The sequence below is a fragment of the Hyperoodon ampullatus genome (assembly GCF_949752795.1).
Source record: "Hyperoodon ampullatus genome assembly, chromosome: 2".
In the NCBI taxonomy this organism is placed as follows: domain Eukaryota; kingdom Metazoa; phylum Chordata; class Mammalia; order Artiodactyla; family Ziphiidae; genus Hyperoodon; species Hyperoodon ampullatus.
This window is the reverse complement of record NC_136915.1, coordinates 179,980,631-180,003,714: the sequence shown is the minus strand read 5'-3', so window position 1 is coordinate 180,003,714 and position 23,084 is coordinate 179,980,631. Positions and strand designations below refer to the sequence as shown.

Below are 23,084 nucleotides of genomic sequence, written 5' to 3'. Positions count from 1 at the left end.
ATCCTATAGCCTATATAGTATGTTCAATAAGATGTATTAATATTTACATACAAATGTATGTCTCTCTTAATTACATGGTGAAAATTGGATATTAGAATCTTGAAGCATATTGCTTAAGAAAACTAATACTACATGTATTCATTGTAGGATTCTGCTGTATTTGGAGGACTCACACCTCAAATTGATTATAATCATTCACAGTTGTTTTGCTCAAACACAGTTCATGGTTCTGTAGTACCTGCTTAGTTTGGAATTCAGAGACTTTTACCAACTTGTCTATCAGGGTCTAACTCCCAGTATTACCATTTTCCCACCTACTTTTCAAATACATTGCGTTGCCTCAACATCAGTGCAGGGCTTCCCTGGTGGCACAGTGGTTGAGAATCCGCCTGCCAGTGCAGGGGACACAGGTTCGAGCCCTGGTCCGGGAAGATCCCACATGCCATGGAGCAATTAAGCCTGTGCACCACAACTACTGAGCCCATGTGTCACAACTACTGAAGCCTGCACGCCTAGAGCCCGTGCTCCATAACAAGAGAAGCCACCGCAATGAGAAGCCTGCGCACCGCATCGAAGAGTAGCCCCCCTGCTCGCCACAACCAGAGAAAGCCCGCATGCAGCAATGAAGACCCAATGCAGCCAAAATTTTTTTTTAAATCAGTGCATTTTACCACCTTACCCCCTACGTCCCCATCCCCAAACATCCACATTTTAAAATTTTACTATCCTTCATGGAGGGCTTAGATCAAATATCACCTAGTAACTGAGAATATTCTTTATCTTTTATGATTCCCTCACTTCTTTGTACCTCTGCTTCTATGATTCTACTTTGTAGTATGTATAGTTACTCATAAACATATTTTTTTCCTCCTAATCAGACTGTAAGCTCCTGAAAGGCAGCATGCATGTAGGGTGCATGAACACATTTTTGTATTCCCCTAGCAACCAGCACATTTTCTTGCACATAGCAGGCACTCAGTAAACTGACTGTTGAATCAAAATGAATTTCATTGAATTACATCTTACTCACTGTGTGTTGATTTTGTTTTGAATTCATGTCTTCTCTGTCTTTGAACCATTTTAATATACATTAAAATAATTTTATAATACTGAAATATCAGTTTCACTTGTACTACTTTGAAGTTTTTTTTTCCTAACCAGTATCCTATTAGCATGGTCATACTTCACATCACCTTTACACTTCCAAAAATTTCATTTCTGTCCCCATTTGTAAATGCCTAACCAGTAGTCAACATTCAAACTGTGTTTACTTACGTTTAACTGAATCCACAGAATTGAATGTTCTGCTGTGCATTAAAATGGCCCTCCTAGACATCAGATATACTTATATGTACAAAGTAACTCTTAGTTGATTGCTATCAGATTGTTTCCTTTTCTGTATTTTATGTAATAAAGCATATAACTCTCATAGAATTGCTTATAACCTATTTCTCATTGGTATCTTTGGCCCTTATATCATTGGGTTCTTTCCTGTTTAGCACTTACCCCCAAAGAGCCCTATGTAATGGTTAAAAATTAAGATGGTGTACAAAATCTAGTTACAAGGGTAGAATGCTTTGCCCAGCTGAATTAGTGGCAAGTTTAAGATTAAATTTCATTTTTACCTCTTTTCTTTTGATAATTAGATTTCCTTTAAAGGCTCAAAAATTTTTCCTTTGCTTTATACTATATGAAGAGACAAAAATAAGGTATTGCTAAATACCCTGTTGATAAATTCTTAGTCAGTTGACCTCCCTGAAGAAACATGCCTTGAACACATTTAATATAATTCCTAAAATAGAGTTTTGCATTTTGAACTTGAGCCAGCTATCTTGGAATGCTGATTCATGTGTGCCAGAATTCTTATTTCAACAGTGGGATAAACCATTTGACCAAAACTACAAAGTGTATACATTGTATCATGTAAACAGAAATATAACAACCCATAAAGAAACCTTCATGGACTCTGACAAATATTTTAGTGTATTTTAGCAAGAGAATACTACTTTTCCACATTGTCCACATTTAAAAGTGAAAATTTCATAACTTTAATACATATGGTTTTCTGAAATAAAGGAACAGTGAAATTGCTAAATGTAACTTTAAAATCCAAGTTAATAATTTCTCTAAATTGGAATGATAATTGGGGAAAAATTGAGATGTTTTTACCGTAATAATTTTGAATCTTTTATCCAAATATTTATTTCAGATTGTATCTGCTGTGCAGTATTGTCATCAAAAGTGCATTGTTCACCGTGATCTTAAGGTAAGTGATTGGTTTTATAACAAAAATTTCTTAATTATTAACAGATATGTGGTACTTTTAGAGCTGTCTTTTTGATTGCCTAATTGTGCCAGGCACTGTACAAGGAAATTAGTTTTTATTTAATTGTCACAGCAACTTTTTATAAAAGGTAGTATTTTCTTTCTTTTTTTTTTAATTGAAATATAGTTGGTTTACAGTATTATGTTAGTTTCAGGTATACAGTGAAGTGATTCAATTATATATATATTTTTCAGATTATTTTCCATTATAGGTTATTACAAGGTATTGAATGTAGTTCCCTGTGCCATACAGTAAATCCTTATTGCTTATCTATTTTATGTAAAGTAGTATGTATCTATTAATCCCATACTCCTAATTTATTCCTCCCCTGCTTCCTTTCCCCTTTGGTAACCATAAGTTTGTTTTCTATGTCTGTGAGTCTGTTTCTGTTTTGTATATAGATTCATTTGTATTATTTTTTAGATTCCACGTATAAATGATATTATATAATATTTGTCTTTTTCTTTCTGACTTCACTTAGTATGATATTCTCTAGTCCATCCATGTTGCTGTAAATGGCATTATTTCATTCTTTTTTATGGCTGAGTAATATTCCATTGTGTGTATACACACACACACACACACACACACACACACACACACCCCACAACTTCTTAAGCCAGTCATCTGTTGATAGGCACATGGTTTGTTTCCATGTCTTGGCTATTGTAAATAGTGCTGTTATGAACATTGGGGTGCATGTATCTTTTTGAATTGAGTTTTTGTCTTTTCCAGATATATGCCCAGGAGTGGGATTGTTGGATCATATTGTAGCTCTATTTTTAGTTTTTTAAGGAATCTCCATGTTCTTCTCCATAGTGGCTGCACCAACTTACATTCCCACCAAGAGTGCGCAAGGGTTCCCTTTTCTCCACACCCTTTCCAGCATTTAATATTTGTATACTTTTTGATGATAGCCATTCTGACCCATGTGAGGTGATACCTCATTGTGGTTTTGACTTGCATTTCTCTAATAATTAGTGATGTTGAGCATCTTTTCACGTGCCTGTTGGCCATCTGTATGTCTTCTTTGGAGAGATGACTATTTAGGTCTTCTGCCCTTTTTTTTGTTTGTTTTTTTTGATATTGAGTCGTATGAGCTGTTTGTGTATTTTGAATATTAACCTCTTGTTGGTCACATCATTTGCAAGTATTTTCTCCTATTCCTTTGGTTGTCTTTTCATTTTGTTGATGGTTTCCTTTGCTGCGCAAAAACTTTATAAAGTTTGATTAGGTGCCATTTGTTTATTTTTGCTTTTATTTCTTTTGCCTTGAGGAATGAACTTAACCAGGAGGTGAAAGACCTATACTCTGAAAACTATAAAACCTTGATAAAGGAAATTGAAGGTGATTCAGAGAAATGGAAAGATATCCCATGCTCTTGGATTGGAAGAATTAATATTGTTAAAATGGCCACACTACCCAAAGCAATCTACAAATTTCATGTAATCCCTATCGAAATACCCATGACATTTTTCACAGAACTAGAACAAATAATCCTAAAATTTATATGGAACCACAAAAGTCCTAGAATTGCCAAAGCAATCCTGAGGAAAAAGAACAAAGCTGGAGGCATAACCCTCCCAGACTTCAGACAGTACTACAAAGCTACAGTAATCAAAACAGTATTGGTGTAAAAACAGACAGATCAGTGGAACAGAATAGAGAGCCCAGGGAATTCCCTGGTGGTCCAGTGGTTAGGACTCGGCACCTTCACTGCCAAGGGCCCAGATTCAATCCCTGGCTGGGGAACTAAGATCCCACAAGCTGCGTGCGTGGCCAAAAAAAAAGAATAGAGAGCCCAGAAATAAGCCCACATGTCTTCAATCAGTTAATCTATGACAAAGACAAAGGAGGCAAGAATATACAGTGGAGAAAAGACAGTCTCTTTAGCAAGTGGTGTTGGGAAAGCTTGACAGCTGCATGTAAATCAATGAAATTAGACCACACCCTCACACCCTCACAAAAATAAACTCAAAATGGTTTAAAGACCTAAATATAAGGCATAAAACTCCTAGAAGAGAACATAGGCAAAACATGCTCTGACATAAATCATAGGAATGTCTTTTTTTTTTTTTAAATAAATTTATTTATTTATTTATTTTTGGCTACATTGGGTCTTCCTTGCTGCATGCAGGCTTTCTTTAGTTGCGTCGAGCAGGACTACTCTTCGTTGTGGTGCGTGGGCTTCTCATTGTGGTGGCTTCTCTCGTTGTGGAGCACAGGCTCTAGGCGTGTGGCCTTCAATAATTGTGGCATGCGGGCTCAGTAGTTGTGGCACGCGGGCTCTAGAGCGCAGGCTCAGTAGTTGTGGCACACAGGCTTAGTTGCTCCGCGGCACGTGAGATCATCCCAAACCAGGGCTCAAACCCATGTCTCATGCATTGGCAAGTGGATTCTTAACCACTGAGCACCAGGGAAGCCCAGGAATGTTTTCTTAAAAGGCAGTATTTTCACTGAGGAAATGAAGAAAATGTGGATGAGAAGTTATCTAGCATTAAAGACTAGACGATTTGATTCCATTAATTAGCTTCTTTTAATAACATAAATGAGGAACTTTGTTCCTAATTAAAAATGCCTGAGGCCCCATTCCATCAGAAGCAGGGTCAGGGCACAAATCCAGATTTGTCTGATGTAAGAGCCAGTGTTCATCCTCACATTAAAGTTCAAAGAAATAAGGAAAGTTTTAAATGTTTTTATGAATATTGAATGCATATGATTAGTATAAACTAGCATACTTTGGAATAAGAAATGTGTGAGAGGCAGGAAATGTTTGTGGCAGTGAACATGGGAGCCATGATTCATTTCATGGGGAAATGAAATCAGATGTCTGTTTAGGTGTTTTGCCTATTTTTTAATCTGGTTGTTTGTTTTTTTGTTACTGAGTTACATGAGTTCCTTACATATTTTGAATATTAACCCCTTATCAGATATGTGGTTTGCAAGTATTTTCTCCCATTCTATAGGTTGTCTTTTCATTTTGTTGATGGTTTCCTTTGCTGTACAGAAGCTTTTTAGTTTGATGTAGTCTTACTTGTTTAATTTTGCTTTGGCTGCCTGAGATTTTGATGTCTAATCCAAAAAGTTAATAATACTGTATTGAATACTGGAAGTTTGCTAAGAGGGATTTCAGGTGTTCCCATCACACTTATCAAAAAAAAGGTAACTGAGAGGAAGTATGTAGCTTGACTTAAGTAATCATTTCACTGTTTGTATGTATATCAAATTATCATGTGTTATAACTTAAATATACATAATTTTTATTTTTTTTTTATTTTTATTTTTTTTATTTTTTTTATTTTTTTTTTTTTTGTGGTACGCGGGCCTCTCACTGTTGTGGCCTCTCCCGTTGCGGAGCACAGGCTCCGGATGCGCAGGCTCAGCAGCCATGGCTCACGGGCCCAGCCGCTCCGCGGCATATGGGATCCTCCCAGACCGGGGCACGAACCCGTATCCCCTGCATCGGCAGGCGGACTCTCAACCACTGCGCCACCAGGGAGGCCCCATAATTTTTATTTAAAAAAAATAAAATAATTTAGAGAAAGAAAGAATGGTTGGGGCCAGATGGATTGGTTTTTTTTTTTTGAATGAAGGTAGAAAATTCCTTGTCTAAGAAGGTTGGTTTTTTTTTTTCCTTTTTCTCTATTTTTCCAAAGTTAACTTGCATATTCCATACCTAGGAGTTTTTTTGGGTTTTTTTCCCAACTTCTTTTCCCATTGCCTCTGTCAATTACTAGCACTAGTTTGTGTTATATTTGAATACATTGTCCTAAACAATTGTTGAAAGTCTCATCCTGTATTTTGGCTCCATTGTTCTGAGCTTACAGATTTTCTCCTGCTCCAAATATTTCTATTTCTGTTTCCTCCCTCAGCTATTTTAAGGGAAATCACTGCTTCAAAGAAAGAGAAAGAAGAGGGCTATTTATTTCCCTGCCTGTGTGTTTGACTCCTAGTTTGTCATCAAATTTCTTATATGGAAAATATCTGCAAAAAATCATGTTCATTACCTAGGAGTTTCCTCTATGCTCTTGGGAGGAAACCTCAAAATGCTCTCCAGCTCTCCTCTTCTGAGGCAGCCTTGGGCACTTTGCTATCCATCCAGACATCTTTAGAGAGTCCGGGAAAAGTCTAGCTTGCTCCAAGACAGCCTCAGAAATTTACAGTGACCAGGCCCTTACATCAGAACATCAAAGTAACCTGGTTTTGTCACACAGTCCATAATGTTAAGATCTAATATAAATCTCCCAAATCTGTGTGCTGTTATAATATTTATGTAATAAGTGATATCACATTTTTTGCATATTTTTGGGTGTTAGATGTGTATTTTCTGAAACAAGATGAAAACAAATATCCCAAGGTAGTATTCCTTTAAAAAGGAAAAGAAGGAAGTAGGCGAGGGAAGAGCTATATGATGGGCAAAGTGCTTGGGTCTGCTGACTGTTGGACCCTCCAGTGGTATAAACTATAGAGAACTCTGATTTTCATTTTAGTCAAATTTTACTCCCTTTTGTAACCTGATAAAACACATCTACAAACTAAGCTATAACTTCATTAGTCTATCAGTTGTAACAGAGTTTGAAACAAAACATGTGCAAAAGCAAATCCTTTATTGAATTGCTTGCATTTATAAAAGGTACATTTAAATGTTTTCACTGAATGATTCTGATTTAGGAAGATTTTAGAAAACCGGCATTTTAAAACATGGGAGAAGTCACTTCTTTCTACCATAATAAACCCCTAGAAGAGAATCTAGTTTTAGAAAAGCAAAAAGAGGCTTAAAACAGATAAGATCTAATGGAGGCTATGTTGTGTTGTTTTCTTTTACTGAGAAAAGAACTTTGTTGAGGACGCATTTTGCAAGAAAGGACAAGGAATCAATTCAGTAGTCATAGAACCCCTGACTGGTAGTTAGTTTAAATATATGCTTGAGGCTTGCATTAACCAGTGATACTCTATTAAAACAGCATATTTGGGTAAATTTGTTGGTTTAAGCCCAAGATGGATTAGTGTTATGTTGACTTACATTCTTTAGAATAGGTCATATTAAGGTGCAATTCCAGGATGTTTCTTACCATGAGGAAAAAAATTAGGTTTAAAATGACCTATGGAAGAAAATGGTTTTTAAGTAACCTTTCTTAAACAGTTACATATATGCATATAAATGGAGCCTTCCTATATAGTGTTAAAATTCAGTTTTATATAAATGTAATCCTGAGAAGTTACACATTGAAGTACTCTACTGGGCTTCTCAATTTGATGTTACACTTAAAAATGAGAGACAAGAAATAGATGCTTGAGATCTGAAACAATTATAATGAACGTTTTATTTTATGTAGGCTCTTTACATTGTCCTTTTTATTATTTTCCTCTTAGGCTGAAAACCTTCTCCTTGATGCTGATATGAATATTAAAATTGCTGACTTTGGTTTTAGTAATGAATTTACAGTCGGGAGCAAGTTGGACACATTTTGTGGAAGCCCGCCTTACGCTGCTCCTGAGCTTTTCCAAGGGAAGAAGTACGACGGGCCTGAAGTGGACGTGTGGAGTCTCGGCGTCATTCTCTACACGTTAGTCAGTGGCTCCTTGCCTTTTGACGGCCAGAATTTAAAGGTATCAGCTAAATTTGATATTAGTGTTCTATCCCCAAGCACAGTGATTTCATAAGCCAGTGATACGTGCTTTCTTTTGCCTTGTAAGGAACTGCGGGAGCGAGTCTTACGAGGGAAGTACCGTATTCCCTTCTATATGTCCACCGACTGTGAAAACCTCCTGAAGAAATTATTAGTGCTGAATCCAATCAAGAGAGGCAGCTTAGAAGTAAGTAATTTTTTCCACTCTATATTTAAAGTCTAACAATTAAAATATTCAAGGAACTACAGAGCATTATTTCAATAATTTTTCCCCATGTTTTTTAAGGAAAATTGCCAAATCATCTCATTTGCCTTTTATTTAGATCTAGAGAAAGTCACATGATGCTTTCACTACTCAAAGGTTGTGCAGTAGGTTTGGCTAAAGACTCTTATGTCTTCTTTGTCCTGCAGTGAAGTCTTAAATTAAAACAACATCAAAATAGGGATAAAATTGACTTAGTTGAAGAAGAAGGAAAACCTAGTCTCTGTCACAAATTGCTTGGTCCAATATAGAAACCTTGTATTTAGTAAGTACAGATATTTCAAGGATAAAAGAAGATAGTGAAATTTGAATCCAGTGAATACTTCATGGCTGTATCTGATAGTAAAAAATTTAATAGGACCCTCTCAGCATCAGTACAGAAAATTTGCAAAGATTTAAGTAGAACATATTGGAAATAGGTATTTCATTTCTTACCACATTGTTGTGTTGCCTACATACATTCTGCATACGTGAGGTTATTTATAATAACAGACGCTGTTAAAAAAGTACTAAGTATGTTACAGCCAGTAACATCAGAGGCTCATATAACCAAAATGTCTAATCTTTTTTCCTTGTGACACTGCAGTCAGAACAACTTATTAAGCATTTTGCCCATCTGTTTTTAAGACTATTTTAGCCTGTACTAAGATAAGTTCAGAGATTCAGCATGTATTATTCACTAGTATTTTTTGTCTTCATTTATTTGCCTTAATACATAGGGTAGAAAATTCAGAGAATTAACCTCATTTAAACTGTACTTTTTTAGTGTAGCAATGGGGGCCTTCTGGCACGGACTCCATGCAGGTTAGGAGGCAGCCTTATAGTGAGCCATCCCTGTGTACAGAGCTCTCAGGTTAGTTTGGGCTTTGTAATTGTATTACCACAGTACTTTTCACTAAAAGATACAATATGATGTTTCGATGGAAGTTGAGGGATGGTGACTTCCATTGGGAAATTATTTTAAATGTTTTCTATCAGTAAATCAATTCTCAGATATTTTTTACTGAATTGTTTGTTTAAATGTGATTAGTTACTTCCCATGGTTTTTGTGTTTTTTTTCCTTTGGGGGTCAAAGGATATGTTGTAATGTTTTAAAAGAGAAATCTGTGCAGTAAAAAAGCCCACTTTCATATTACCGCTCTTCTAAACTCACTTTCAACCATTATAATGGAAAATTGTGTGAAATAGTTAAAATTGTTGACACTCATACAAGTTCTTAAATTTTATAGGAGCATAAGCCTCCCTTGATCCTGCTCTATGACCCATTTTTATCATTGGAGCCAAGTTTACTTGAATGTCACTTAACAAAATGTCCAGAGTTGAGGCATCAGCTCAGCTAATGAGAGGAACAAAAAGACCATAAAGAACAAAAATTATCTGGGGGGAGTAGATTTTACAAATCTCTATGGACGATTGATAAGATATGCTTCATGTCTTAACTGTGATTCATTTACAGTGGCCAAATATTTAAGTCTTTCATCCTTAGCATTAAAATATGAAGGACTGAAGTATTATAATTCTCTGACTTGAATGTAAAATCAAGTTATTATTATGAAAACATTTGCTCATCAGAAACTCAACTTGATGTATTTGAATATAGTCTGGAACTTCCTGTTCCACCTTGTCAAAACTAAGTTTTCCAGCCATGGAACCATGAGTCTACATTGGAAATATTATCATAATATTGCAGATATCACCATATAAAGGCTGGTCTGCTTCACAATTCCCAGAAATGATTTTCCAGAGAAACCTGACACCATTGGAAAAAAAAAAAAAAAAAAAGATTTCTTTATACCAAATCTTAGCAAACTCCCCTTGAAATACCAATGATGTCGAAAATTATATTAGTCTTCACTTTTATTTTCATACCTACTTTATTATCAACTTTACAACCAAAAAATCCATAAAGTATAAAAAGCAGCTGTTTTCAAAACACCAGTCTTCAGTGTGTAAACATAAATTTTTATTCAGTAATAATGTTTTCATGTCATGTTGCATTCTTTTTTTTTAACTTCAACGTTTTTAGTATGTCCTCTTTGCTTTATCATGAGAGTGACCGCCTTCCCTGTCAATAGCTATGTTGTTCTCCTTGGATTATGTATCAAAGTTTATTTAACTATTCTCTGTTTGTTCCAAATGTGAGTTCTCATTGTTTTTGCTAAAAATAATGTGATGTACTTTTTCCCTCTGGGACATATGCTTAGATAAATTCTCCAGACAGTAATTACTCGGTCAAAGGGTATAAACAGTCTGCTAGGTCCTGCGTATCATTGCCAAAAGATTGTGTGTGACCTAAGGCATTTGAAGGTACATATTCTGCACAGCTTGTTTCAGTATTGGATAAAAATAATTTCTAGTATTTGATGCCTTTATGGTAGTAATACAGTGTGTCATAATTGCTTTAATTTGTATTTCTTTCATTAGAGATAATGCTCAATATTTTTAATGAATAGGTTAAGTGTCCTTCTTCATATGTAAGCTCTCTGTGTCTCTAAACTGCTTGTCTAAAGGAGTCTGGTTACTCAGCTTTATAGACTTGTATCAGCTTTGTACATTTTGATATGAAATATTTCCCTGTTAATACTCATATTTTAAGAAATGGAACTTGATGTATTTTTTCGGTGTTAGTTGAGTATCATGAGTTATTGACGAAACTCTAGTCTTCACTATGTAATTTGCTAATATTGAAGTTTGATTTAAAGAATCTTTATTTTAAATAATTTCACATTCTACTTGCTTGACCCATAGTTGCTTCTAGATCTAAACAGTTAATATAAGTTTTTCAGGTTGTATATATGAGTGTTGTCACCTCTTCCTAATTGTACTCATAATGGGGGGGGACAGTATCACACATGATTTTCAAAGGATTTGTGTTTTATGTTGTATGCTGGGTTTTTTCTTATTTTTTTGAATATTGGTGTGTCTGGGTTTTTTTTAGAAAGATACTGATATTTTTTCCTCCTACCCCCTCTTTGTATATTCTTTCATTTTTCCAGTCCTTAAGTAAGATGGACTGTGTTACCTTTCAAAAGAATAACAAAATTTGAGCCTAAAGCAAAGTTGCTCATTATTGTCCTTTCTCCCTCATCTTCGGTCCTCCTCACAAAGTATTTATTTTTACTTTTAACACCTTTTCCAGCTGCTGCTAAGAGAATCTTTAAAATCTTGCTTGTGTCTGCCCAGTTCAAATGACAGTAAAGCAAAAAACAATTAATAATAATAATAACCATTTTTCTAATGAAAATTTCTAAGTACAAATTCAGAAGCATATGGTATACTTTACAAAGGTTGAAACCATTTAAAAAAATTATTTTCATCTGGCCAGCCTAAAGTCCATAATTTTTTAGTGTGGACCTATGTATAGGGTGTATATTTCCATTGGTAATTTGTTTAACTCTTTATAATTCATCTGAATCAATTATTTTGTTAGAACTTCTCAGCAAGTAGTCATTTCTGTTCAGTGACAGTGATGGCTAGTGTAAACTTTCTTCAAGTTGGGAATCTTGTTGGACCTCTTGTTTCTCATGTTGAGATACCTCAAATGAAATCTGAAATGGACTAGTTTGTTCAACTGGTCTAGTGCAGTGTGCCGGCCAGTGGTTTACACTGTGCCTGAAACCACCGGGAATAGGGTTGCATGAACTCTGCGGTCACCAGCACCACCATTTCCTGGGGACACTTACTTCTCCCTTGGTTTTGGATGTTAACCCTGCGATTCCCATGGAGGAATTTTGTGTGGGCGTGAGGTTCACACACTGAAGACAGGTACTTCCACGTGCTCTTCTCTTTCCTCTATTCCTGTTTTGTTGCTCTCTGTGCCTTACTCCTCTAAAGGACCTTCAGATTTAGAACTAGTGGAGTTAATTCTGCTACTTGTTCCCTTAAGCAGATCTTTCTTCCTACCGTTACCTCCCATTCCTTTTACTGAAGGACATTTTTCCTCAGATTATTTTTATTTTGCTTTGAAACACAACTGTTTTTAAGGAGACAAACTTTGCTAAGTGGACTCGGAGACCCCCAGAGATCAGAACAGTTAAGACAGGAAAGCGAAACTGTGTTTTCTCTCATCGCTGCCCAGCGGCCTTTTCCTTTCACTGTGATCTTCCACCTTCCCTGGATCAGCCCGGCCTCAAATCTGATTTTGTGTGAAGACTAGCAGAGTCAGTGCTTCTTCTGTGTCCCTCAGATTGTTCCTTTCCCAGTGCTGTTTCTAAAATGTTGCTTATCTTCCTCATTAATAAAATGTGGCATTTCTCCATTGCCTATCAGATCAAGTTTAAGTTCATCATCTGAGGATACTCACTTCATCTCCTATTCTTTCATTGCATGTTACCTCTGTTCCAAGTCAAAAGGAGAGGATGCCTCACTGTTCCCCCCTCACATCTGCCTTCACTTGTTCACCAGTCCAGATATTACCTATATTTGGAGAGTGAGTTCACTTCCTAACTTCTTGGGATTCCTTCCCTGAAAACTCCAGCCCACACTGCAAGTTACTCTTTTTCGTCTTTATTAATACTCACTGCTAATAGCACAGTCCTGAACAGTTAATTCTATTGTGTATTCAAATATTTTCAGGTTTTATGAGTAAATCTTATTTCCCCAGATAAAAGACAAATTACCTCAGGGTTTAGTCCACATATATATTTTTCCTTGATGTGGACAGATAATAATGGTTGTGAAATGAGCACCAAATACACACCATTTCATTGAGAAACATCAGAAATTTTGGATTATCTTAATTTTGCTTTTAATATTTTGTCTTCCACTATCAGATCTGTTATTGCTCTTGTATTTTTTACTTAGGGATACTCTGTTCCTCCCGGCACCTGAGTGAAAATCCTCAGACCCCTCTTGGATTTCATCCTTTCCCTCATTCTCAAAACGAATTTTGTCATCAGGTGCTATAGATTGTGCCTCTACAGGTTTTCTCTCTTCTGTTGCATCCTGTCCAGTTCAGTTCTCTGTTCTCTATCTCCTGGGCATTTTAGTGACTTCCTAAGCTGTCTTCTTGTTGTTAATCTCTTCCCTACATTTAATTTTACTCAAGGCTTCTGTCCAGGCTTATGTTAAAACACTGCCCTGTTCAAAAGCAGCAAACAAGCATTTGTGCTGAGAAAGATAGTACAAGGCACAGTCTTTATCCTCAAGGACTTTAAATATAGTGAAGGAGCTGTGATAAAAGGTAGAATGTGATAACAGTCACAATAGGAAATATACAGAGTTCCATGGGAACACAGAGGAAGGACAGATGAGTAACACAGACAAGAGGTTTTATTCCTTCAGTCTACAAATATGCATTGAGCATTTAAGTGCTGGGTATGTTTAGGTGCTTGATATGCAAGACTGAGCACATCAGATGCAGGTCATTCTTTGTTTGGGTTTATGGTCTAATAGCAGAGATAATTAACAGGTAAACACAAAATATTTACATAATGACAGGTTGCATAATTGTACACAAAGATCAGAGTACCATGAAAGACAGTGATAGAAGGAGCCCAGATTTTGTGTGGACATTGTAAGACCGATAAAAAGGAACTTAGGTGGAAAAAATAGGGGGAAACATTCCAGGCAAAGATCCTTATCTTCTACTCAGAAAACAGAAACCAGTAGTCATGAACTCTTCATTTCCTGCCACCATACTCTTAATGGTACTGTCTGAACTCCACCCACCTCCTTAGTTCCCTGTTGCAGTGGAGAGGTGTCTTCTCCTGTCCAAGACTTACCCATTCATTCCGGTGCTGGATTTAGCACGTGTGATGTGCCTTCTCAGTACCTTACTCCTTCAGTAAAGCTTTCTCTTCTGTACCATCCTAACCTCCTGTGCCAACTCCTTTCCCTCAGCCTTTATCCATACCTAAGGAGCTTCTAGTTTTCTTAAAAAGGCATCCTTCAACCTCACAGTCCCCATCCAGTATTCTTTCTTGCTCCCCCCTTTCTGGCCAGACTTTTTAAAAAGTATCTCCACCGGCAGCCACCAATTTCTCATCTGTCCATTTGCCTCTGTGCGTTGCCTTCTGATTCCCATCTCCACCACTCGGTGAAGCCACCCTCAGTAAACTCACCTGTCTTTGTCGTAAACGCAACAGGTTACATTTTCAGTTATCACCTTATTTGACAGGACACAACTGCCTCCTCTTTGAAAAACTCTCGCCTTGCCTTGCATGTCACTCTGTGCAGATTTTTCCTCCCCCCATTTACTTTTGGGATTACTTTTCTTTCCAGCCCTTACATGCTGGTAATGCTGGCATTCTTTAAGGCTCTAGTATTCATTCTCACTCAATTCGCCCTTCTGGAGGATCCCAGCACTCTGTCATCATCTGTTGGCTGCTTTCTAAATCTCCATCCCTAGCCCAGATTTCTCCTGGGCTTCAGAATAAAGTAAGTGTTGACAGGACATGTCTGTTTGGATATGCCGAAGCACCTCACACTCAGTTTGTCTAAACCTGAGCTCCATCTTTCCCAGTCCATTCGACCTCTCTTCCCGAGTTTGGTGTCTCAGTACATGGTATCAGCCTCTACTCAGTTGTCTAAACCAGAAGCCTCATCATCACCTTCATTTTCCCTGAGCTCTTTCATCTCTCCCCTCACTTCCAATCACAGTTTTGTTGACTTTTACCAGCCAAATACTGAAAATGTCTTTTTTCCCATTGCCACTGCCTGCCCTTAGAGCGGGCTGGTATCTTCTCCCTCCTAGATTCCAGCTACAGCCTCTTAGTGGATTTCTGAGTCTCCAGTGTCGAATGACTCTCCACACACTGGCCGGAGAGACTTTGCAAAATCACACTCTTCCAAAATATCCTTTATCCAATTGAAAGGAAGCGTCATGATTTGTTCCCTATTAATTTTCCACCCTGGTCTTGCTCCAGCACCCGCCTCATGTAGTCATACTGACGTGCCGTCCCCCACATGCCCTGCTCTTGTTTGCCTGGGTCGCTCGCAGGCTTTTGCCTCTCTTCCAGTTCCTCCTTGCAGGATAACCTCTTACTTACTCTTCCAGCATCTAACCTCCACTTACTTGGGATTCTACTATTTATAAATCTCATTCCATTGGTTATTGTTTTCAAACTCAATATGGTGCTCTTACAGGGAGATCAGTTGAGTGCTTTGTGACCACCTAGAGGGGTGGGATAGGGAGGGTGGGATGGAGATGCAAGAGGGAGGGGATATGGGGATATTTGTGTGCTATGTATAGCTGATTCCCTTTGTTATACAGCGGAAACTAACAACATTGTAAAGCAATTATACTCCCATAAAGATGTTAAAAATATATATTGTGCTCTTAAATTTGAGAATATCACTAAGGACTTAACTCATTTGAAAAACCGGAAGTATTTATGTCTAGCTTATGTTTGTTAGTTTTGTTAGTTTGTTAGTTTTCTTGTTTGCCCATTCTCATTCATCGTAATAATAACAAACATTCAGAGAGCTGCCACAAAAATGTAATGTGTTGATAAAAGGACAGTTAGATCCCTTTGTTTGTACTGATGTGTTTGTGTGGAGAGGTGGGGTTTGTTATGGATTTGTTTTTTTGTTTTTTTAAATTTATTTTATTGAAGTATAGTTAATTTATCATGTGTTGTTATAGATTTGTTTTAAACATTTTTCAAGACTTCCATTTTTAAGCACTATCTGAGCTGCCACCTCCATATATTTGTGCAGTCTAGCTGCAGAAGTGAGTAAAGTTGTCGAGGACTAGATGGGCTGGATTACAGGGACTGGTTCCAGGAACCTCCGTGGATGTTCAAGTCCTGTATATAAAATGGTGTGTAGTATTTGCATATAACCTGTGCACATTCTCCCATATACTTTAAATCATCTCTAGATTATTATAACACCTAATACAGTGTAAGTGCTATGTAAATTGTTGCTGGTATGTCACAAATTCAAGTTTTGCTTTTTGGGACTTTCTGGAATTTTTTTTTTTTTCTGAATAGTTTCTATGTATCGTTGGTTGAATCTGAGGATGCTAAACCCACAGATACTGAGGGCTGACTGTACTGTGTAGCTGTCCTAAGTGGTTCATCATATTCTTTGAGGATTTTTATGTATTCACCATGCAACCTGGGAAATTCTGCCAACAACAAAATTTTCCTTCTGCAGATGCTGCTGCCTGATTACTGTCTAGGCTTCTGCCAGACATACTATTTGGGAGGAGGCAGATGAGGAACAGGAAGGACTTTGATATTTTGGAAAATCATGTGGCAGGAATTTACAGCTCTGCTTTGTAAATCTTTTTTTTCTCCTGATGTGCACCCTCCCTGACACTTTTACTTTATTGATGAATGATCACTAAAGACTTGGTGATAGCATTGTTATTTTTTAAATTTGTAGTGAGTCTACTTTTATTTAAATTAGTTGGATAATGTACCTAAATTACCATTGCTCAAAGTGGTTATAAGAAGTAAGTATGTCTTGCATCATATTCCGTTGTGTATGTGTACCACATTTTCTTTATCCATTCATCTGCCAGTGGACACTTAGCTTGCTTCCATGTTTTGGCTATTGTAAATAATGCTGCAGTGAGCATGGAGGTACAGGTTATCTCTTCAAGATAGTGATTTCATTTCCTTCCGCTAAATACCCAGTAGTGGAAACAAGAAGGAAATACTGCCATTTGCTACAACATGGGTGGACCTGGAGGGCATTATGCTAAGTGAAATAAGTCAGACAAAGACAAATACTATATGATCTCACTTATATGTGGAATCTAAAAAAAACAAAAAAAAAAACGAACTTACGGAAACAGAACAAATTGGTGATTGCCAGAGGCAGGGGATGGAAGAAATGAAGGAAGATGGCCAAAAAGTACAAACTTCCAGTTTTAAGATAAATAAGTTCTGGGGATGTAATGTACAGCATGATGACTAGTTAGCAATACTGTATCTTATATATTTGAAAATTGTTAAGAGAGTAGATTTTAAGTTCTAATCACTAGAAAAAACATTATAACTGTGTGAGGTGATGGATGTTAACTTATTGTGGTAGTCATTTTGTAATATATACACATATCAAATCATGTTGTACACCTTAAACTAATACAAGTTATATGTCAGTTATATCTCAATATAATTAGCGTGTCAAGTATACCTCAGTATAACAACTACGAAAAAAGAAAGTGGTAATCTTTTAAGTGTTATATGTCTACATATCATACTTTAAGCATATATGAACTATCTACAAAGTTTAATGAAAATATATCAGTATCATGTGACCAAGACCCTTAGGAAGATCTTCCCATCTGGCACAGCAGTATTCTTATAGACCCCAGTTATCAGAGATCTGGTCTGGAGCACCTGTCTTTTGCTTAGTGACTTTGGGTAAATATTATTAGTTGAAGGGAAGGTACCTGAGGAGTCAAGGTTAGCCTCAAAAATCTGTGTATGGAAAATTATTTTTCTAATTAGTTGAATATTGGCAAATAAAGTTTAGAGATAGAGAATATACTTTGCAGGATCTAGAAAAAGAATATTAATGTATCAGCACCTAGAATGTTCTTGACTGAAAACCTAGAATCCTATGGTAATAAAAAGTTGAAAATTTTTCTAAATTAATACAGAATTAATCCCCATTAGTTTGCCTTTGTTTGTGGGTGATAAAAAACACACGTAAATTTATCCTCCTTCAAGTTTGAAGTGTACATTACACACAGTCGTGTTTACTATGTGCACAGCATCACACAGCAGGTCTCTGGAACTTTCTCATCCCACAGGACTGGAACTCTGTACCATCGAACAACAGCTCCCCCTTGCCGCCTCCTCCTAGCCCCTGGTAAACACCATTCTACCTCCTGTTGCTATGAGTTTGATTGTTTTAGATACTTTATATAAGTAGAATCATGCAGTATTTGTCTTTTTGTGATTGGCTTATTTCCCTTAACAGTGTCCTCTAGGTTCATCTATGTTATAGCATATGACAGAACTCCCTTCTTTTCTAAGGCTGAGTAATGTTCCATTGTATGTTTATACCACATTTTCTTTATCCATCCATTCATCCATCAGACATTTAGATTGTTTCTGCATCTTGGCTATTTTGAATAACACTGCAGTGAACATGGGTATGAAATATCTCCTCAGGATCCTGTTTCCCATTCTTTTGGATAGGTACCCAGAAGTGGGGTTGCTGAATCATATAATAGTTCCATTTGTAGCTTATTGAGGAACCTCCATACTGTTTACCACAGCAGCAACGCCATTTTGCAGTCACATCAACAGCGCACAAGGGTTCCAGTTTCTTCGCATTCTCACCAACACGTGTTATTTTCGTTTTTTTCAACACTGGCCATCCTGACAGATATGACGTGATATCTCATTGTGGTTTTGATTTTCCTGATGATTAGTGATGTTGAGCATCTTATATGCTTGTTGGCTATTTGTATATATTCTTTGGAGAAATATCTATTCAAGTTCTTTGCCCATTTTTTTAATTGGGCAGTTTTTTGTTGTTACTGAGTTGTAGGAGTTCTTTATATATTCTGGATATTAACCCCTTATCTGATATATGGTTTGCCAGTAGTTTCCTCATTCCATAGGCTGCCCCCTCTGGGTTGCCTTTTAACAGCCCAGGATTGACTGTTGTTTCACAGTCTCAGCTTAAATTGGACTCTGGTAATGCACACCAACGTCTGTTTTCACCCTGATTCTTACTAATTCCTAATTCCAGGCTTAAATCTTGATTGTTCTCTCTTCCCATATTCTCTGAGCTATATTGTCATTACTAACTCTGATTTCCATTTCCCATGATCTCTTCTTTCCTAATGTTTTAGTAAGTGATGATTTTAAAATTACAGGTATATATTTGGTAGAAGACCAGGAAAAAAAATCTCTTCATTAATCTTAAACGTAAAAATAAAGCAGAGGTTAAAATCAGTAGGTTTTTATGTTAAAATTTTCAAATGTGAAAATATTCCTTTTAGAGGAGCATAGACAGCAGGCAGTATATTTTGAATCAATTCATTTGGTGAGTGTGTGGGATGATGGTCAGAGTTGTCATAAGATATATAAGTATGTCCCAAAATCTTACATCTCCTGTTGACCTGCTAATCAAGCTAGAAACAGTAACTTTAGTTTGAGAACATCACGATTCTTGTTGACTGAACCAATAAGTTTCACATTTACTAAAAAAGAGCTAATATAAGTGGTTGAATGTTCTGATTGGCCAAACATAATGTAGAGTTTATTTCCTAGCAAATAATGAGAGATCGATGGATGAATGTTGGTCATGAAGAAGAAGAACTAAAGCCATATGCTGAGCCTGAACCAGATTTCAATGACGCAAAAAGAATAGGTAAGTATTTAAGTGTTGTGAGAGGGGTGGTCCCTAGGCTAAAAGTGAGAGTCCTTTAGTCTACCAAAATCTTGTTTAAAATGTAAATGGGAAGCAATTTTTATTTGAAAAATACTTGCTTTATCATCTTTTCTTTCTCCAGATATACACTAAACATTGCAAAATTCAAGTTCCTTATTTTGTTCTCATATATTATAATCTAAACCAGTTGTTGGCAACAGTGATATAAAAATTAAGATAATGGAGATAAACCTCATTCTTTTCTTTCAGCAATTCCTAACAGGAGGGATGACTGATTTAAGAATCGGCACTGATCAGACTGATAAATATCAGCAAAACATAGCATGTATTTTAACCAAAAACGTAGAGGCCCTGAGTTAGAGGGAGGAACACTTTGGCTCCCCCTTTGTTTCCCACTATCTCAGCAGGGTCCATTCTCCCACACCCAGCCAGTGTGCTACTCCCAACCGGTTCCCTCTCTTCATTCCCAGAGCCATCAGCAACTCACAGTTGAGTCATCTCCTGTCTGGCTTGAAGGCAGAATAGCTGAGGAAGAGCATTGTAGGGTGTTAGGAATCTGATCAGAAGAACTGTGGGATTCAAGCCTTCCAAAGAGTGAAGCAGAAATTGTTAAGAGATGAGAGAAACCACTCCATGAGTGGCTGAGGGTGTGTTGAGAGAGAGAGAAGGTGTTCTGTGTGCGTCACAGACAGATACTACGTCGAGCTGGATAAAGGAACTCAGCTCAAGGATGTGCTGGGCAGTGAGAAATGGAGTAGCCTGTGAATATATTAACCCACAATGTAGATAATTTCTGCATGAAAAATTGGGGATGTACAGTATCTGTAACTACACAATGTCTGTATATTAGTAATCCAGAAGTTTTATAATTAACGTTACACTTTAAATTTTCAGAATTTAGTTTTCATATCTGATGTGGGCAAACTTGCCCATTTTTGTTGGTTTCTTTACTAAAATAAACCCATTTTCAGAAAATTTGAATTTTGTTGTTTTTTATTTCTAGACGTCATGGTTACCATGGGTTTTGCACGAGATGAGATAAATGATGCCTTAATAAATCAGAAATATGATGAAGTCATGGCTACTTATATTCTTCTAGGTAGAAAACCACCTGAAGTAAGTTTTTCACCTTTTCAGATTAATGTGAATTATTTCTTGAGCTAAGTCACAGCTAAGTATAGATATAATGTTAGCAAATATATTTTAGGTTGTATCAAAAATAATACAAAGACCCTAACATTCTTATTTATCAGAATTCAAAATTCAAGTTGCTGAGTTGTGAACTAACCTTATTTCCGAATACTGAGAGATTCTGTTTTGGAAGAGCAGGGATAGTGCCTTGCTTAGCTCTGAGAGACCCTGTTCACAGTCAGGTCTTTGAGAATGGCTCTGGCAGCCCAAGTGCAACAGCCCTGCCAGAAGTAACACGGTTATTTTGGGTGGGCAGAAAAGACAGCAGCTGAAGCAAAAGGAGGTGACAGCATTGAAAACAAAATGTGTAGGTGGGAACCCAGGAAAAGGTTGTTTGGTGATATATTTTGCCTTGTAGAGTGTCAAGTGTTTTGATACGTTCAGTTGGAAATTCTCAAGGCCAGTCGAGGTCTATAATAGGGAGAGAGAGTAAGGAAGTCACTCTCTGCCAATTGTGATTGAACCTTTGATGATCCTTTGGGACAGCAAATATAAAAGTATAAATCGAGAGTCAAGAACAGCCCAGAGCTTTGACAGTTGGTTGAAAATTAGACATCTGTGGGAGGCATTTTGTAGAATAGGATGAAATTATTTATAATTAGATAGTAACTATTAGTGAATCAGTACATTCAGCTGACATTTATTGAACCTACTCTGTACCAGAAACTATGCTAAGTACTGGAATAGAAAGATTAGAAGGTCGCTGCGCTCAAGGAGCCGTCAGTCTAGAGGGGAGAGAATCGGTCCACAGTGTGGTACAGTGTGGAACGTGCTCTGATTAGGGGGATGTACAGGATACTCAAGGACATAAGGGGACAGGCACCCACAACAGGCCAAGACATGTAAGAGGCTGAATTAACAGTATTTGATAACCTGTTGGAAATGAAGGATAAGAGACTCTCAGATTTCTAGCATAGGTGACTGGTTTTGTAAGATATATTTGCCAAGATAGGAAAAGAGTGAACCTTAGTGGGAAGATGGGAGGTTTGTTCAGTTCTGGGTGGTTGAATTTGAGATTCCTGTTGGTTGGAGCTGTTCAGTAGACATTTGGATATAAAGATCTGGATCTGAAGGGAATGAGTTGAATAGCATGAATAGATTTGGGATTCATCATCAGAGGGCCACACAGTAATGTGCCAGGAACTGTTGTAAGGACTTTACATGTATTAATTCATCTAATCCTCTCAGTGACCCTACCAGGTAGGTACTACTATAGCGGAGGAGAGGGATCTTCAGTAGAGATGCTAATAGCTAGGGAAGTGGCGTCAAAGAAGCCAAGCCGAGAGAATTTTAAGAAGTGGGAAATAGTACAAATGGTTATCTCTAAAGTCTTTGAACTGTCTCTACCTAGATTTTAGATTTCACTCCTGAGATCTTTAATTTTCCTATTAATTTAAGTATAAAGGAAATACTAATTTTATAAGCATACAACCCAGCCCGTGCATGAATTAAAATGAAGTTTGAATTGCATTGAATATAAATGAGTGAAGCCACTATAAGTAGTAAGAGCCTGAACTTTGGAACCAGGGTCACTGGGTTTGAATTCCCACCCCTCCCCCACCCCAGCACAGCCACTAACTAGCTGTGTGACTTAGGCAATTTACTTAATTTCTCTGTGCCTCAATTACCTGATCTATAAAATGAGGATGACAATAGTACCTATCTCTTAGGGTCACTGAGAGGGTTTAAAGGAATTAATACTTCTCAAGTCCTCAGAACAGCTCCTGGCACACTACTATGTGCTCTGTGTTAGCTGTTATCTATTAAAATTTTCATCATCAGTATTTCTCTGCTCTTTATCATTAGCAACTTTACATATGAATTTAGATTTCCCATTAGAATGCCAGTGATTCAGTCAAAAGTTTGCTGGCAACAAAATACTTATTTGTTACAGAGAGAGGGAAAGTGTATCAATCCCCAGTACACCATGCTTAGCTCTAAGTAGATGCAATTTCTTGATCAGAGCCAATAAACCAAATTTTGTTCTGTAAATGTGGTGGAGAAAGCAAAACAAAACAAAAAATGTGTGTGTGTATGAAGTTAAAATTTTAGATTTCTTCCTAAGTTTGAATCTCAACTATACCTGAATTCAAATCCCAAAGATGTCTCTTGAATCTCTTAACCTCAGTTTTTCCATCTAAAAAGTGCAGGTTAATAGATCATAGGTTTGTTGTAATGATTAAACAAAGTAACATATATAAAAAGTTCAGCATGGCGGCTAGTATATAATAACCATTCAATAATTGGTAGCTATTATTTGGACCCAGAAGGACCCAAAGGCATTTGTACAAGATAACGGAAGATGACATGTACTTGTGGAACGATGCTGTATCCAGTTCTCTCCCTTCCTGTTTGCCAACTTGCAGTTCTG

The 23,084-nt window shown here is 37.0% G+C and overlaps 1 protein-coding gene across 4 annotated transcripts in view; it reads left to right on the top strand.

Annotated features, from left to right (window-relative positions):
- Nucleotides 1-23,084, top strand: part of MARK1 (microtubule affinity regulating kinase 1) — a gene marked incomplete at its 5' end in the record, with an annotated part of 140,628 nt that overhangs the window by 99,240 nt on the left and 18,304 nt on the right. For all 4 annotated transcript variants that reach the window (XM_079698301.1, XM_079698300.1, XM_079698299.1 and 1 more), the window contains 5 exons: nucleotides 2,210-2,266; nucleotides 7,700-7,936; nucleotides 8,024-8,143; nucleotides 19,402-19,501; nucleotides 20,526-20,638. In XM_079698301.1, coding sequence (XP_079554427.1) covers nucleotides 2,210-2,266; nucleotides 7,700-7,936; nucleotides 8,024-8,143; nucleotides 19,402-19,501; nucleotides 20,526-20,638 — 627 coding nt within the window. The remainder of the gene's footprint in view (nucleotides 1-2,209; nucleotides 2,267-7,699; nucleotides 7,937-8,023; nucleotides 8,144-19,401; nucleotides 19,502-20,525; nucleotides 20,639-23,084) is intronic.